Below are 15,646 nucleotides of genomic sequence, written 5' to 3' on the forward strand. Positions count from 1 at the left end.
AAAAAATGTTTGTGGCCCAAAGTTAGAATAGACCCTCAACACTGACTCTGACCGGTAAGGATGGGGGCCCTGTGTGTTCCCTAATGCCTGCAGATGGGGGAAGATAGCTCATAGGGATAAACGCTTAGTTTGCTGGTGGGAAGCCAGGTCCAATCCCTGAGCACAAAGCTAGGGGGAGCCCCTGAGCACCACTGTGCCTCTCCCCCCCCACTCCCCCTAACACCCCCCTCAACAAAGTGTCCTTAAAAATTATGCTAAAGAGGCTGGAGCGATAGCAGAGCAGGGAGGGCGTGTGCCTAGCTCCCACATGGTCCTCAAGCACTGCCAGGAGTGATCCCTGAGTGCAGAGCCAGGGGTAACCCCTGAGCATTGCCGGGTGTGACCCAAAAAGTCAAAAAGAAATAAGAAAAGACTTTAAAAAATTATGCTAAAGAGGCTGGAGCGATAGCAGAGCAGGGAGGGCATATGCCTAACATGTGGCCGACCAGGGTTCTATCCCTGACATCCCATCCGGTCCCTTGAACATCACCAGGTGTGACCCAAAAAGTCACACACACACAAAACTAGAAAAAGACAACAACAACAACAAATTACGCTTTAAAATAAAAAAAGTTGTCTTTTGGGTCCAGAATGATAGTACAGCTGGTACAGCAATTGCTAGCCTCCTGTGTGGCACGCCCAAGTTCAATCCCATCCCCTGAGCACTACCAGGAGTGAGTCCTGAGTGTGCACCAGAACTGACCACTGCTGGGCATTGCCAAAAAAGGAAAGAAAAAAAAAAGATTAAAAAATATTAAAAAAAAATAATTAAGAAAAATTTTTTAAAATCATCACATTTTACCCTTTAATTTCTACTCTGATTTTTGGGGTCTTTGATTATTTGGGTCGGGGTCACTATGAGAACTTTGCTTGACCTTTTCCATGACCTTCACGGGATACACCACTCTGTCCCAAATTTCACAGAGCCAGGCTGCCCTTGCCCTGACCCTGGCCCTCTTTCTGCACGTTTTCTAGTTCCTAGAAAAGACACGCAATGGTCACGAGGCACAAGATGCGTCTTGCGAGCCATGAGTCGCCTCTGGTCTTGGAAAGGTGCTGCCTCTTGCCATCGGGCTGGGCTTCTAGAGCAGTTTGGCATCACACCCGCAGCTGACGGGCTCTCATAACGGCCCTGGAAGCCTGGCCCTGTCCTGTTTCTCCCCACCAGGAACACGAGGCTTGGAGAGAGGAAGAACGTCCCCTGGGTCAGACTGCAAATGTTCAACAGAATCCAGGCACTGGAGAGAGAGTACAGTGGGTGGGGTATTTGTTTTGCACTTGGGCAACCTGGGTTTGAACCCCAGTACCCCATATTGCCCCCTGAGCTGAGCAGGAGTGATCCCTGAGCACAGAGCCAGGAGTCAGCCCTGAGCACGGCCAGTGTAGCCCCAAATGAAAACAAACAAAAAAAGAAAGAAAGAAAAGCAGTAGAATCCCAGTTCAGACCTGTGCTACTCCAAATAGCTGTGGATCTTAAGGGAATTCTACCCTTTTTTCTCCTAAACGCTCCAATCAAAAGAGATTTCCAAGATCCTGAGCTGAGTGGAAGCAGGATGTATGACTCAGGGTCTGGGTTTTGTCCCCTGTGCTGCTTGACTCTCCAACCACCAGGTGTGACCCCCCACCCCCATCACTGACTTCCCCTCCCCCCCCAAAATTTTTTTAATTTGGCCAGTTTTATGGGCTCAAAAGGCCGGATTACTTGTCAAGCCTCACTCAGTACAACTGTTTAGAGGAGGGTGTGTTCTCCTCTAAAGGGCCGGAGTGATAGCATAGCGGGTAGGGCGTTTGCCTTGCACGCGGCTGACCTGGGTTCGATTCCTCTGCCCCTCTCGGAGAGCCCTGCAAGCTACCCAGAGTATCCCGCCCGCATGGTAAAGCCTGGCAAGCTACCTGTGATGTATTCGATATGCCAAAAGCAGTAACAAGTCTCACAATGGAGATGTTACTGGTGCCCACTCCGGCAAATCAATGAACAGTGGGAGGGCAGTGACAATGTCCGTTTAGGCATTGGGGCTGGAGATGCAGCTGCCGGCCTATGCTTCTCCTCCTCCTCCTGATGTCTTTATGGCTGCCAAGGTGGTTCCCCGGAAGATCCTTGTTTATAGGACGGCGAGCATGCACCCCACTTCCCACGGTGACCTTGCTTGCGGGGGGCCTGCAAAGGCAGGACCCCATGCTGGTTATTAGGGCGCCCCGTGGGGGTACTGTGCATAGGAGTATCTTGTCATGGTGGTGTCTGCCTCCCCAGCTCACCCCCTGCTCTGGGGACCCCAGCACAGCACAGGTCAGCATCGGGGGCAGGGGGCACTGGCGAGACAGAACAAGACTTTAGACACTGGCCTTGCACACGGCTTACCCCTGTTTGCTCCCTGTTACTGCATGTGATCTCTCAGCGGGAGTGATCCCTAAGTACCCACCAGCACTGAGTACTGAGCACATCTGGATGTGTCCCCCGCCTTCCCTGCAAAAAGAAAAGATTGGGGATAGAGATGAGAGAGACAGAGGGTAAGGCACATGCCTTGTCCACCTCAGGCCCTGGTCCTGTCTCCACCTCCACATGTGCCCTGCTGGCATTGCCGGGCATAGCCCCAGAGGCACCCTGTTGGCTGAAAATTGCCCAGAAGGGGCCTTGGGCCTCCTGCTTAGGAGACATCTCCCTCAAAACACAGACACAGGCACACAGAGCAGAGGTAGGGATGAATCTCGGAACTCTGGAGACCTGCAGGAAGAGGCAGGGCGGGGCGCTAACTTTCAGGCACTTTTCAGGCATAGCATAGCGGTAGGGCATTTGCCTTGCACACAGCCAACATGGCCGACCCGAGTTCGATTCCTCCGCCCCTCTCGGAGAGCCCGGCAAGCTACCGAGAGTATCTCGCCCACACGGCAGAGCCTGGCAAGCCACCCGTGATGTATTCGATATGCCAAACACAGTAACAACAAAGTCTCCAATGGAGACGTTACTGGGCCTGCTCGAGCAAATCGATGATCAACGGGAGGGCCTTTACTTTACTTTTACTTTCAGGCACTTTTAGATCTGGGTTCTGTAGCCTGTCCTTGGTGGGTGTTGAACATTCCAGGTGCGGGGCCCAGACACCCCTGTCCCATTCGGGGCCCAAGCACAGGCAGGGAGAGGAAGGGTGCACCCTGGGAGAAGGCCTGGGCGAGGCGGGATTCAGGGAGCAGCACGCTTATCTGAGGGAATCTGCAAGGAGGGATTTCAAAACCTCTTCTTCGCATGGGCTCTGCCCCACTCCTGCCTCCAGCCTTGTTGGCAGTGACTTGCAGAGAGAGATTCCATGCAAATGCAGAATCCGTGAATCCATAGATGGCTCACCGGGGCTGGTGCGGGCTGCAACCGAGTCTTGTCTTAATCGTGATTAAGTGCGGAGTCTTTGCTTTCTTTTTTAATCGATTTCTGTTTTGTTTTGATTTTTTTCCCCCTTTAAATCCAAGGAGAAGCTAGGCAATGTCTCAAGCCTGTAGGAAAAGCTTAAGAGTCTTTCGAACTGGGCTCTGCTCTTTGGGGCTTTAATCAGATTGAAGAGTTTAATCAGATCTGTCTCTTTAAGGCTTTTTTTTTTAATTACCTGGATTTGTTACTTTCTCTTTCTCTTTCTTTGCTTTCTTTATTTTTGTCTGTTTTTTCTTTATCTCTTTCTCTCTTTTCCTTGTCTCTTTTTTCTTTCTCCCTTTCTTTCCTTTCTTTTTTCTTTATATTTCTTTTTCTTTTCTTTCTTTGTCTTTCTTTCTCTCTTCCTTTCTTTCCTTTATCTTTCTTTTTCTCTTTCCTTCTCTCTTTTTCTTTCTCCCTTTCTTCCTTTCTTTCTTTCTTTCCTTTTTTCTCTTTTCCGTATCTCTTTTTCTCTTTTCTTTCTTCCTCCCTCCCACCCTCCCACCCACCCTCTTTCTTTCTTTCTTTCTTTCTTTCTTTCTTTCTTTCTTTCTTTCTTTCTTTCTCTGCATGAGAACAAAACTCAAAAGAGAATAAAAGGCAGGGGTTGCAGTTACGGGCAAAGAAATACAACTGGATCCTAGCCGAGCATTTTAGGCTTTTGTTCCTGACCCTGAAGTGTTCACTAAAGTGAGGAGCTGCACCCCTGAACTCTTGCCTTTTTTTCCCCCTTCTTGTCTGGAAGGGGGACTTTCAGAACTTCAATTCCTTTTTGCCTTTTTTTTTTTTTTGTCTTTGTGAGCAAACAATGTGTTCTTTTCTTCTGACTTGGAGGATGTTTCCTTCATTGAGAGGCCATGGGATTTGGGGAGGGGAGGGCCTGGGTATTTCAAGGGGTTCAAGTGATTCTCATTCTTCAAGCTGGAAGGGAAGCTGCCCGCCCCCCAAGATCCTTAGCGCAGAAGTGACCCTAAAGCCTCACAGGGGGCTAGGGAGGGTGCTGCCTGCCTGGTTTGGGACCCGGGTGGGACGTGGAGGGCGGGGCCGAGGGGGCTGCTTTATCTGGCTTGTTTGTGACCACTTGTTCCGTTTTTGTCTTGGGCCCCGGTTGGTTTAAGCATCTGAAGGTGAGTGGCTAAGGTTTCTTTGAGAGAGAATGAGAGGCCTGTCTTCCTGTGGCGAACACAAAAGGCCCAGTAAGAGTGCTTTTCAGTGACAGGCCCGATCAGCTTACTGCCGCTCAATGCTCGAGTCAGAGCAGCCATTCAGGGTCACAGTCCCCATCTGGGCTGGGTTCTGTCAGGAACAAAGGGGGAAAAAATTACTCCTGAATATGCCCCCGGGGGATTTAAGAAAAATAATGTAGATAGATAGGAAATTTAAACAGTGATGAAAAACAGGTTTAGGGCCAGCGAGACGGGGTAGCAGTGAGATAAAGAAAGCCGTTCGCCTTGCAGGCAGCTGACCTGAGTTCAATTCCCAGTGCCACCCAGGGTCCCCAAGCCTGCCAGGAGGCAGCCCTGAGCACTGCTGGGTGTGGCTTTCCAAACCGAAAAAGAAAAACGGGTTTGAAAGAAAGACTCCATTTGAAATCTGCCGTGGACCAAAAATGATTTGTTGCCCTGAGTCTTCCATGTCAGCTCCTTCCTGCTAAAGGGGGTCTAATTGTGCCCCTTCAGGAAAAAATATATGGAGGCCTAATAAATTCAGGGTATATTTACCTGAAGTTGTGCAGCCTCCCATAAATCACTGCCCGGAAATAGCCCGTCTGCAAACACATTTATGGCTTTTTTTTATATATAGATATAAGATGAGTGTATTAACTTCATTGCTTGACTAGTATCTATAAGAAATGATAATTAATTTGACCCTTATCTGCTCTTGCAGTCTGTGTCTACTGTAAGCATTTTTATTGCCTTTTGAAGATAATGTAATGGTTTCGTATTTGGCAAAGGGATGAAAGGGAAACGAGGGGAATCCAAAAAGAGTTCCTCGCGTCAGCATATTAAACACCGTGAACCTCGTGTCGGTTGGTTTTCAGGGGAAATAGAGCGGCCTTTGGTTCCTGCTGTAATTAGGCGTTCTTTCCTTTCACCCCGGCCTGTGATGGAAATGTTCTGCTCACTTTGAAATAATAGATTCGGCGTGTCGAAACCTAGGAGAAATAGCCTACTGGTTTTTGTTGGCTTTTTTTTTTTTAGCTTTTTGGTAACCCCAGCAATGCACAGGGGTTCTTCCTGGCTCTGCACTCGGGAATTACTCCTGGAGGTGCTTGGGGGACCATATGGGATGCTGGGAATCGAACCTAGGTTGACCGCATGCAAGGCAAACACTCAACCTGCAGTGCTATCGCTCCCGCCCCAGAATTAGCCTTGTTTCCAGAGCTCCCTTCTCCCACCCCGTGCCCCTAAGAACACCTGCGCCACATAGAGCCTCTGAGACCAGAAGTAGATATTGGCGTTTGAGTCCCCACGCTTGCTGGTCCTCCCTCTGACAGTCCCTCGGTACCCAGGGTGCTCCCTGAAGCTTGGTGGAAGGCGGAAGCAGGCATGGACCAGGGTGGTAGGCTGTGGGTGGGGAGACAGCCAGAAGAGAGCCCCCCGCCTTCTCAGAAGAGTCCGTTGTTACCCCTCCAGTCTTGGCATCATCCCGTGCAAAGAGCAGACGGTGAGGGAGGAGGCCCCAACAGTGGAGGAGGCCAGTGTGAATTTCTATGGTGGAGGCAGGCGGGAGGGAGGGAGTTTCTGTAGGTCAGTGAGTGGACTTGGAGCTCCAGCTAGACACTTGGTTTATTAGATTGTTTGTTTGGGGCCACACCTGGTGATCCTCAGGGCTTACTCATGGCTCTGAGTCAGAAATTACTCCTGGCGGTGGTCAGGGGACTCTACAGGATGCCAGGCATCGAACCTGGGTCTGTCGCATGCAAGACCAGCTGTACTATCTCTCCCCGTACCCCCACCCCCCATTAGAACACCTGGCAGACACTTGACCTGCCTCTCTAACACCTCCAGATGAGATTTGGCCCTGGGAGGCCAAACAGGCACAGAAAATGACTGCCATGATGGACCAAGAAATGTCTCTTGTTAGAATAAATCAAGCGGGGCCCGGAGGACAGTTCCAGGGGCCGAGCACGTGCATCACGTTCAGGAGGCCCCATAGGATCCCCTCATGCGCCGCCAGGAATGACCCAGAGCACTGAGCGGGGTGTAGACTGTGAGCACCATGGGGTGTGACCCAGACACACCTCTCCCCAGATGAAAGTGCCAGGAGAGAAGAGGGTCCACATTTCCCGTCGGCCTTGGGGCTGATGGCTTCCGCTCCCTTGCAGCCCCTTAAGCCTCACAAGCTTTGCCCCTAGAGGTTCTCATTCCTAGCCCAGGTCAGTGCTACCCTGTAGTTTCGAGTTTGAGGAGATGGGCAGAGTATCTGAGTGGAGTGGGGGGGGAGGGATCCTGCACCCTGCCTCGCCCCCGCTGCTGAACCTGCCAGAGACAACGAAAGGAAGAGGAACTGCCTGATGCCTGGCTGGAATCTCAGAGAGGATCATTGAGAGGATCGTTTCCAAGAAGAAAGTTTTAAAAAGAAAACCCAAGTGCCGTGATGGGCATTCTGGCACTCCTCCATGGGAAACCTTACCACTGTTTTCAGTTCTTTGATATGAAATTTGGCTCTTTGGTCTCAGGGTTTGCTCCTAGCTCCGTGCTCAGGGATCCCTCTTGGTGGGCTTGGGGGACCATAAGGATTGTCCCGGATCAAACCCTGGTTGGTCGCATGCAAGGCAAAGCACATCATGAACTGTACTGTCTCTCCAGCCCAGATTTAGTCCTTTGAAAAGCAGAACTTCAGTTGCCTTCAGTAAGGTGCAGAGAGAGAGAGAGAGAGAGAGAGAGAACACTCAGTTGGCTAGAGCATGTCCTCTGCATACAAGAGGCCCATGTTCCATCCCCCCAGGACTCTCTCTCAAACCCCCCCCAAAATTTGCCACTGTTGGGTGTTCATTTTATCAGTGGTCTTTTTGGTCCATGTGACCCAAGATTGTTCTGGGCGCCTAGAACCTCAGCCACTCATCCTGCAGATTTAGTCTTTGTAATTTGGAGTTTGGCTTCAGGCTACAGAATTGCTAGTGGCCATGCCCTTCGATTTGTGGTTCTTGTGAATTTCATACTTTTTTATTTGGTGGCAGCGGGGAGCCAACTCTATTTGGAAAATGAGCACTGAGCTGAAATGAAAAGAGGTTGTGCTGATGACATGTGCTTTCTCGGGGTGTTTAGGAACCTGTTTTATTCACTGGAACGATGAGGAAAAATCTGGACCCCTTCAATGAGCATGCAGATGAGGAACTATGGAATGCCTTAAATGAGGTAATTTTTTTTTAAGTGTGATTCTCACCTTTGCCTCAGAATATGTATGCATAGACATTTGTAATTTTGAAATGACACTTTTCTTTTGGACATAGATGTGTAGACATTCATAGTGCAGCAGGTGATTAGGGCGGCTGATGGGTTAAGTGATTGGTTCCCATGCAGGAGAGCATTAACAACCTGGGTCCACTGGAAATGTGTCCGTGGCTGAGGAATATCATAATGCCCCCATGTTTTTAGATTCCTTTCTAAAATAGCCACAGACATGCCATCTGATTTGTCCTTAGCAGAGCACCAAGCAAGAAGTTCTATTTATGGATTCAAATTCCATTAGTGACCAAGTGACTAATTACCCTGCAGTGGGTACTAGTACTGCTTCATTCTTTGGAAAAATCCCTAAGTGGAAACAAGAATCCCTTCTCATCGTTAGGGATTCATCATCAATGACAAATGAGATCATACTTCATAAAATGCTTTGGAGTTTTATAGGCAAATGTTCAGAAAGGTAAATGATGTCAAAATGTGATAATTATTTATGGACAAACCTGATATTTTCATGCTGATGAGTACCAGAGTACCAGAGGTCACATTTTTTTCCCCCTGCAGACAATGTTTCTAGATGACTTTCTATTACTTGTGTCCTGTTGCTGACTCTACCAGGTCTTTGAATTTCCTTGTCCAAAGGTGCCCTTGTTTAGCCTCAGTTCTTTCTTATACGCCTGGTCCTTTTTCTACCCGCCAGCGGATTCTAAGCTGCTTGAGGGCAGAGAGTGAGTTTCACTTCTAAAACTTAAGATTTCAAATTCTTCATCGGACTTGGCTCCACCATTTGCTTGTACGTTTGTACTGAATAACTGCTCGCTCCCTTCCTTTCGGAGAAGTACGACTTCTTACACACACCTGCTTTCCAAGTTTAGCTCTGTGCCTTTAATCTATAGATGGGCTTTTGACTGTGAGCAAGAGAATTTGGAAATTCGACAGCTTCTACGCCAGTCATTCTGGTTTCCAAGGGCATGTCTGCGCTAAGCCTTCACACACCTCCTGTGCTTTTGAACAACTCTGGGGACTTTGTGTTCCTCCAGCGGCCTACTTCCTGTCCCTTTTCCCACTGGAGAACAGATGACCTCTGATTTCGCTTCGGTTCGTGATTCTTGATGCAGTGCATTTCCACAAAAGAAGAGGTGGGGAAACAGTGACCCCGCAGAGGGAAAGATAGGGTGAGCCGGAGTTCTGGGGTTCAGGGGGAGACTGAATGGTGAAATGGAGACACGCCTTTCCCCAAACAGGAATGACTAGTAAATGATTTTTGTGCTCCCTTCAGAGCTCGAGATTTCTCTTGCAGATCTGCAGAGAGTCCGGGCTTGGAGCACAGTGTTTGGTCAATGGGGGAAAGTGCTAATTAGGAGCAAGTGTTTATCCAGAACTGTCTTGTTCATAATTTACCCTGATTTCATAGGATCTTAACTCTGTTTCCTGAAATTAAAATGAAGTTGAGTCTCCTCTACGAATTCTGAAAATGGGGCTGGGAGAGAGAGAGAGGACAGGGGGTAGGGGGCTTCCTTTGTATATGGCCAACCCAGCTTCGATCCTTGGTACCCCACGTGGTCCCACCTGCCAGGAGTGATTGCTGAGCACAGAGCCAGAAGTAAGCCCTGAGCATTACCAGGTGTGGTCCCAGATCAAACAATTCTGAAACTGTTGGGACTTTACAGACAGTAAGTGAGACTTGGAGAGAGAGAGAGGGTACAGGTGCTTTGCATGCAGCAGACCACCTGTGTTCAAATCCTCAGCACCACATGTGGTTCCCAAACACCACCAGGAGTGACCCCTGAGCACAGAACCAAGAGCAGTCTCTGAGCACTGCCAGGAGTAGCTCCTAAAGCAAAATAAGAGCATAGACCAGGGATACAGCTCAGAGGCTGGACCACAAGCCTCCCATGGACGAGGCCCTGGGTTCAGTCCCTGACACTAAAAAAATTCTTATAAAAAAAAAAAAAAACAGTGGTGACAGCGCTTCCTGACCCTAGAGTTAGACTTGTGTGCACTCCCCAAAGCAAAGTGCACCTTGGACCTTATATGGAAGTGATATGAAGGGTTTCAGAGGAGGGGTGTAGGGGGAGGGGTGTAGGGTATTTGTTGGAGTGAGATGGCATCCCTCATAATTCTTTTCTTTCCTTGCTTCCTTCCTTCTTAACTTCCTTGCTTCCTTCCTTGTTGGTTTATGGGCCACGCCCAGTGATACTCAGGGCTTACACCTGACTCTTGAACTTGGGTCTGCCGTATGCAAGACAGAGAAATACCCTATCCTCGGTACTATTGCTCCAGCCCAGGCCCTTGAATTTCTTTATGACATTTGTTTTTCAATGAAGGATCAGGTCGACTAAGCATTAGGATACATCATTGTCTTTATAGTATGATTGCATTTTATTTGTTTATTTATTTATTTGCTTTTGGGGCTACACCTGGCGATGCACAGAGGTTCTCCTGGCGCACGCACTCAGGAATTACTCCTGACGGTGCTCGGGGGATCATATGGGATGCTGGGAATCGAACCCGGTTGGCTGCGTGCAAGTCGGATGCCCTACCTGCTATGCTATCGCTCCAGCCCTGCCGTCAGCTATTTTAAATCCTACACATATTCTGAACTTGTTGGTTTGTCTGGGCCACACCAGGCTATGCTCAGGGTTCACTCTGGCTTTGCATTCAGGAATTGGCAACTGGCAGTGCTGAGAGACCATATGGGATGCTAGAGATCGAACCCGGGTCGGGCGTGTGCAAAACAAAAGCCCTACCCTCTATATTGGCTGGAGCAATAGCACAGCTATAGGGCGTTTGCCTTGCACGCAAACAGCGTGGCCGACACGAGTTGGATTCCTCCGCCCCTCTCGGAGAGCCCGGCAAGCTACCGAGAGTATCTCGCCCGCATGGCAGAGCCTGGCAAGCTCCCCGTGATGTATTCAATATGCCAAACACAGTAACAACAAAGTCTCCAATGGAAATGTTACTGGGCCCACTCAAGCAAATCGATGAACAATGGGAGGACCGTGGACCGTGACCCTCTATATTACGGCTCCAGCGCTCTTTTATTTTTTGAAGTGCTGCTAGTTTTCACTTCCCCTTTTGCTGTGGAGGGGAAAGGAAGTTTGACATTCAGAAGGGAGATATTGCCATGGCCATTGTCAGTGAAGGCAAGGGTTCGGGCTGATGTGGGAGACCCCTAAGATGCTTTCTCTTCACCACTTCGACTGAGGTCTGATGTCCAAACCAGAGCCCCCACCTATTGGATGTGTGAGTAAAGGTATAGTTGTCCAACATTAATCTAGGTTGAGAACATCTCAATCAGCCCAGAACATTCCTTCGTGACTATAAGGGACCCAGTAGCCATGCTCTGCCTCTTGGCTGTCAGCTCCTGACATGTATCTTTGAAGAAGGAATATTTGACTTCCTGTTTTTGTTTTTTGAGCCACCCCTAGCAGTGCTCAGGGAGCCTTTTCTAGGGCTTGTTGTTCAGGGACCCTATGGTGCTGGGGATTGGACCCTGTTCTCCTGCATGTAAAGCTTGGGCTCTTGCCCTTTAACTTATCAACTTCTGGGCCCTGCTTTCATTTTATTGAAGTCATAGGAGAGAGGATTATAAAAGGAGAGAGGGTTCCAGTGTGTGTTTGTACATCCTGACATTAGTTCCCATTAAAGGTCTACAAGTTCTCCCTTCCTCATACAGCTGTGCCCCACCCCCGCCCACCCCCTCCTGCCACTATATTCAGCCCCTCTCCCCCTTTTTTTCTGGTTTTAGAGTTTGGAACTTTCATCTTGCTTTAACTTCATCCACCCATTTCTTTGGTTTTTCCTTTTACCATCAGTGAAATCCCATGGTTGGGCTCGTTTCGGCAGCACGTATATACTAAAATGAAATTCCATGGTGCTTATCTCTCTCTGTCTAATCTGTTTGACTAGTGTCCTTTAAATTCATCCACGGATTTCATCTTTCCTCCCTGAGTCGTTTCGGTGTCCGTGGGCCTTATCTTCTCCATCCAACAGCCAAAGCCCTTCCTTGGTTGCTCTGCAGTTGTTTCTAGTTCTTGTCTAGATAATAAGTAGTAAACATGGGCGGTTATTACAAGTCTCTTAAAATTTCTTAGTGTTGTATGTTAGGGGGTAGGGGGCAAATACCCAGAAGTGGGTATCAGGATCGTGTGGGTTCAGCCTTTTGCAACTGCCATCTTTCTTTACTTGATGGCGGCACCCCTTTTGGTACTCAGCCTGCCCTGCTGCATCCAAAGCTCTTCCCTCCACACACATCTTCTTCAGCATCCCTGCTCACTCAGACAATAGAATAGCCTAGAAAGAATGTTTCCAGTCTGCTGTGTTTCCCCTTGAGCGATGTTATGTAGCACTGTGGTACCTGTTTCTTCACAAGACGAGCCTGACCATGAGCAACAACTTTGCCTCCTGATGACAAAAATGAGTGTTTGGACTGTGTGGAGTTTGGTACACAGTTCCATTTGGTACAGTGTTTCTATCCTGGGCTGCCTCTGCCCTCTTTCTCCGTCAGCTTCATGAGTTGACTGTCCTCAGCCCCTGGCCATGCAGGTTACATTTCCTCAGACTTCCCCAAGGACTTCAGACTCAATGTCCGGAGACTCGTCTCCTCCCCTAGTGGTTTGTTGAGGAAAATGTCTTCTTTCTCGCTCCACAGGTGCAACTCAAAGAAGCCATCGAAGATCTTCCTGGCAAAATGGACACTGAATTAGCAGAATCGGGATCGAACTTTAGTGTGGGACAGAGACAGTTGGTGTGCCTTGCCAGGGCTATTCTCAGGAAAAATCGAATATTGATTATTGACGAAGCAACAGCAAATGTGGATCCAAGGTACAGAGTGCAGGCCCATGGCTCTGGAATCTGAGTTGAACGGGGAAAGTGTGTCATGCTTCCATTAACTCTGGAACACGGGAAGCAGCCCAAACCATTGATTTAGATATTTATGATGCTCTCGGGCATTTGAAGAGAGCTGAATTCCTTGAATGGCTCCTGATTATTTCTTAGTCAGTTTGAAAAGGGGATATTTTCCATTGTTTTTAGTGAAATTTCCAAGTACACTTGGTGTTTGGTTTGGGTGTTGTTTTGGTTTTGGTTTTTTTTGTTGTTGTTGTTTGGGTGTTTGTTTTGTTTATTTTTGCTTTTGGGGTAACACCGAGTGATGCTCAGGGGTTACTCCTGGCTCTGTACTCAGGAATTACTCCTGGCGGTGCTAGGGGACCATATGGGATGCTGGGGATCGAACCCAGGTTGGTCGGCCTCGTGTAAGGCAAACGCCCTACCCGCCATCCTATCTCTCCGGCCCCTGTTTGTTTGTTTGTTTTTAAGGGTGTTTGCAACAGGGAGATCATCTTTATTGCTTTATTAATTGATACAGAGGAAACCTAGCAAGGTGTCCTCTCCTGGTCTGTATGTTCGCTGACTTTTCTGTATGACGTAACACTCCAGCTTAGACTTTTTTCTCTCTTCCTCTCCTGTCCTTCAAGCATGAATCTGAGAGTCCCGTGAGGTGATCACATGCTGCCATCTGACCTGTATTTGCTGGCTGCCCACAGTTCGAGCCCTGCAGTATTCCTCGCTGCTGTGTCTTTTGCTCTCTTTCCTGACCCATAACCTGCGCGCCTGCCTTTCTCAGTGCTCTGCCTCCTCCAGCGACTCCTCTTTTGCCTCCATCTCTGGCCGCTCTGTGCCTTTGGCAGTGCTCCTGCACTTACCACTGGCCCCTGGATGCTTCTCCTCTAGCTAGTGTCCTGGCCAACTGATGACTTCAGAGCCACAGAACCACTTTAAATAGCCACTATATATAGATATATAGATATAGATATAGATATAAATATAGATATAGATATATTTAGTCCACAGAGCATGTGTTCAAATGCTGGGTTTCCAAAAACATGATTGAAAATACTTTTACAGTCCTTTCCCTGAAGTCTCATGTCAGCCTTCACTGAGCTATACTCAACCTTTTTGATTCCAGAACGGATGAGTTAATCCAGAAGAAAATCCGCGAGAAATTCGCCCAGTGCACCGTGCTGACCATTGCCCATAGACTGAACACTATCATCGACAGCGATAAGATAATGGTGAGGACTACCCCCACCCCACCCCCAATCCAGGGGCTGGATGGTTCTGTCTCGGTGTCATTTGGGTCCCTGTCTGATCTGATCTCTGCCCTAAAGTGTTCTCTTATGGATGTCATCATCCTGGCCTTGGGTTTTCTTTCGTCTTACAACGTTGAGGATGGCAATTAGGCATTTACTCCCACTTAGAAATTTCCTGGGGAGGGGGGCAGAGCAATAGCACAGCGGGTAAGGCATTTGCCTTGCACACGGCTGACCTGGGTTCAATTCCCAGCATCCTGTATGATCCCCACATGAGCCAGGAGTAACTCCAGGTGTGACCCAAAAAGCAAAAATAAAAAAAGAAAAGAAAAGAAAAGAAATTCCCTGTCCCCATCCAGAGCAGTGGACGATCAGTTCAGGCTAATCACAGGAAGGATGGTGCAGCCAGGTTGCTCCTCCGGCCTCTCCTGACTCTCATTCACGAGCATCTCACCCACAGATGCCAGCACCTTGTTCCCAAGTGTCCCCTTCACCTCCCCCACCCTCCCAGCTTCCTGCTGTCTCGGGTCCTGTCTTGAGTGGTTGCCTCTGCTGACCAGGGTCCCTAGGGAAACTTCGAGAATCTCCTTTTCCTCCCCCTCTTGCTTAGAGTTTCTGGTGATGCTTCATCTGCTGGGTGCAATGCAGTGGACAGCGGTCAGCCTATTCCTTCCCTTCTGAGGCTTGTCCCACTCTGTTGCCCCCCAATTCCCTTCTCGCCCAGACCACACCCAGGGGCTTCCGGTTCTCCCCAGGTAGAGCCCTCACCTCTCCCCCCACCAGGAAGGTGTGGTGTGTGCCGAGGACTCCGTTTCCCTGTGGACCAACAGCCCTTGCACACCCCACTCCAGAGTTGGGAGACTGTCCACGGCGGTCATTGGCAATGGCCCCTTCACGAGGAGATGGAGACCCTCCCAGGGCTCATATCAGGGTCCACGCTGGGGTCTGGAGCATTTCCTGAATTGGGGAGGGGGTGAGAAGATCAGATTTCACAATCCTGAGAGACATGACTTACCTCGCCCTCTTGCTTAGTTTTTCTGTCGATGCTTCATCTGCTAGATGCAGTGCACTGGACAACAGTCAGCCTGCTCCCGGCCTGCACCATCCTTCCTGTGATTAGCCCGAACCAATCGTCCACAGCAATCGACGGAAATGGAATTTTTTTTTTGGGGGGGGGGGCTCACACTGGCAATAATGCTCAGGGGTTACTCCTGGCGCGTGTGGGGAGGAGGTAGGGCGGAAGGCAGGGGTTGCCCTCTCTGCTCGTGGACCCAGCGTCCAGCCGTTCCTTCTCTTCTACCTCTGGAGAAGAACGTCTGCTTGCCCGCTTGGCTTTTCAGTTTGCCCTGACGTCACACCAGTAATGCAGTAATGTTCTTTCTCCAACCCCCGATGGGTGAAACAATTTTGAGAGGGGGTGAAGGTTGGGAGTCACTTTAGAAATTACCTGTTCCGTTTCCCGAAAGCCAGGGTTTGATCTGTTATCCCCAAAGCACTAAGGCTATGAAGACAAGTCAATCAGCTCCGAAGCCTCCCGCTCCCAGGGGCGCGGGCGGCCAGCCCGGGAGTGGCTGGGGAAGGGCGGGAGGCTAATGAAGGGCATAACCAACCCCGCTGTCATCATAAAGTCGTGTAATTGCCGGCGCTTAAGGTGTCATAATTACATTTTGTTGCACTGGTGAATACTTCTGCACAAAGACGGATGGATATGGTTT

The 15,646-nt window shown here is 49.2% G+C and overlaps 1 protein-coding gene across 1 annotated transcript in view; it reads left to right on the forward strand.

Moving 5' to 3' along the window:
* The window catches only part of ABCC4 (ATP binding cassette subfamily C member 4), a 211,844-nt gene that overhangs the window by 176,713 nt on the left and 19,485 nt on the right, over window positions 1-15,646 (forward strand). Inside the window, exons 27-29 of the mRNA XM_056109770.1 lie at window positions 7,705-7,794; window positions 12,491-12,663; window positions 13,808-13,913. Coding sequence (XP_055965745.1) covers window positions 7,705-7,794; window positions 12,491-12,663; window positions 13,808-13,913 — 369 coding nt within the window. The remainder of the gene's footprint in view (window positions 1-7,704; window positions 7,795-12,490; window positions 12,664-13,807; window positions 13,914-15,646) is intronic.

This window comes from Sorex fumeus, unplaced genomic scaffold (assembly GCF_029834395.1).
Source record: "Sorex fumeus unplaced genomic scaffold, SorFum_2.1 ptg000008l, whole genome shotgun sequence".
Taxonomy (NCBI): domain Eukaryota; kingdom Metazoa; phylum Chordata; class Mammalia; order Eulipotyphla; family Soricidae; genus Sorex; species Sorex fumeus.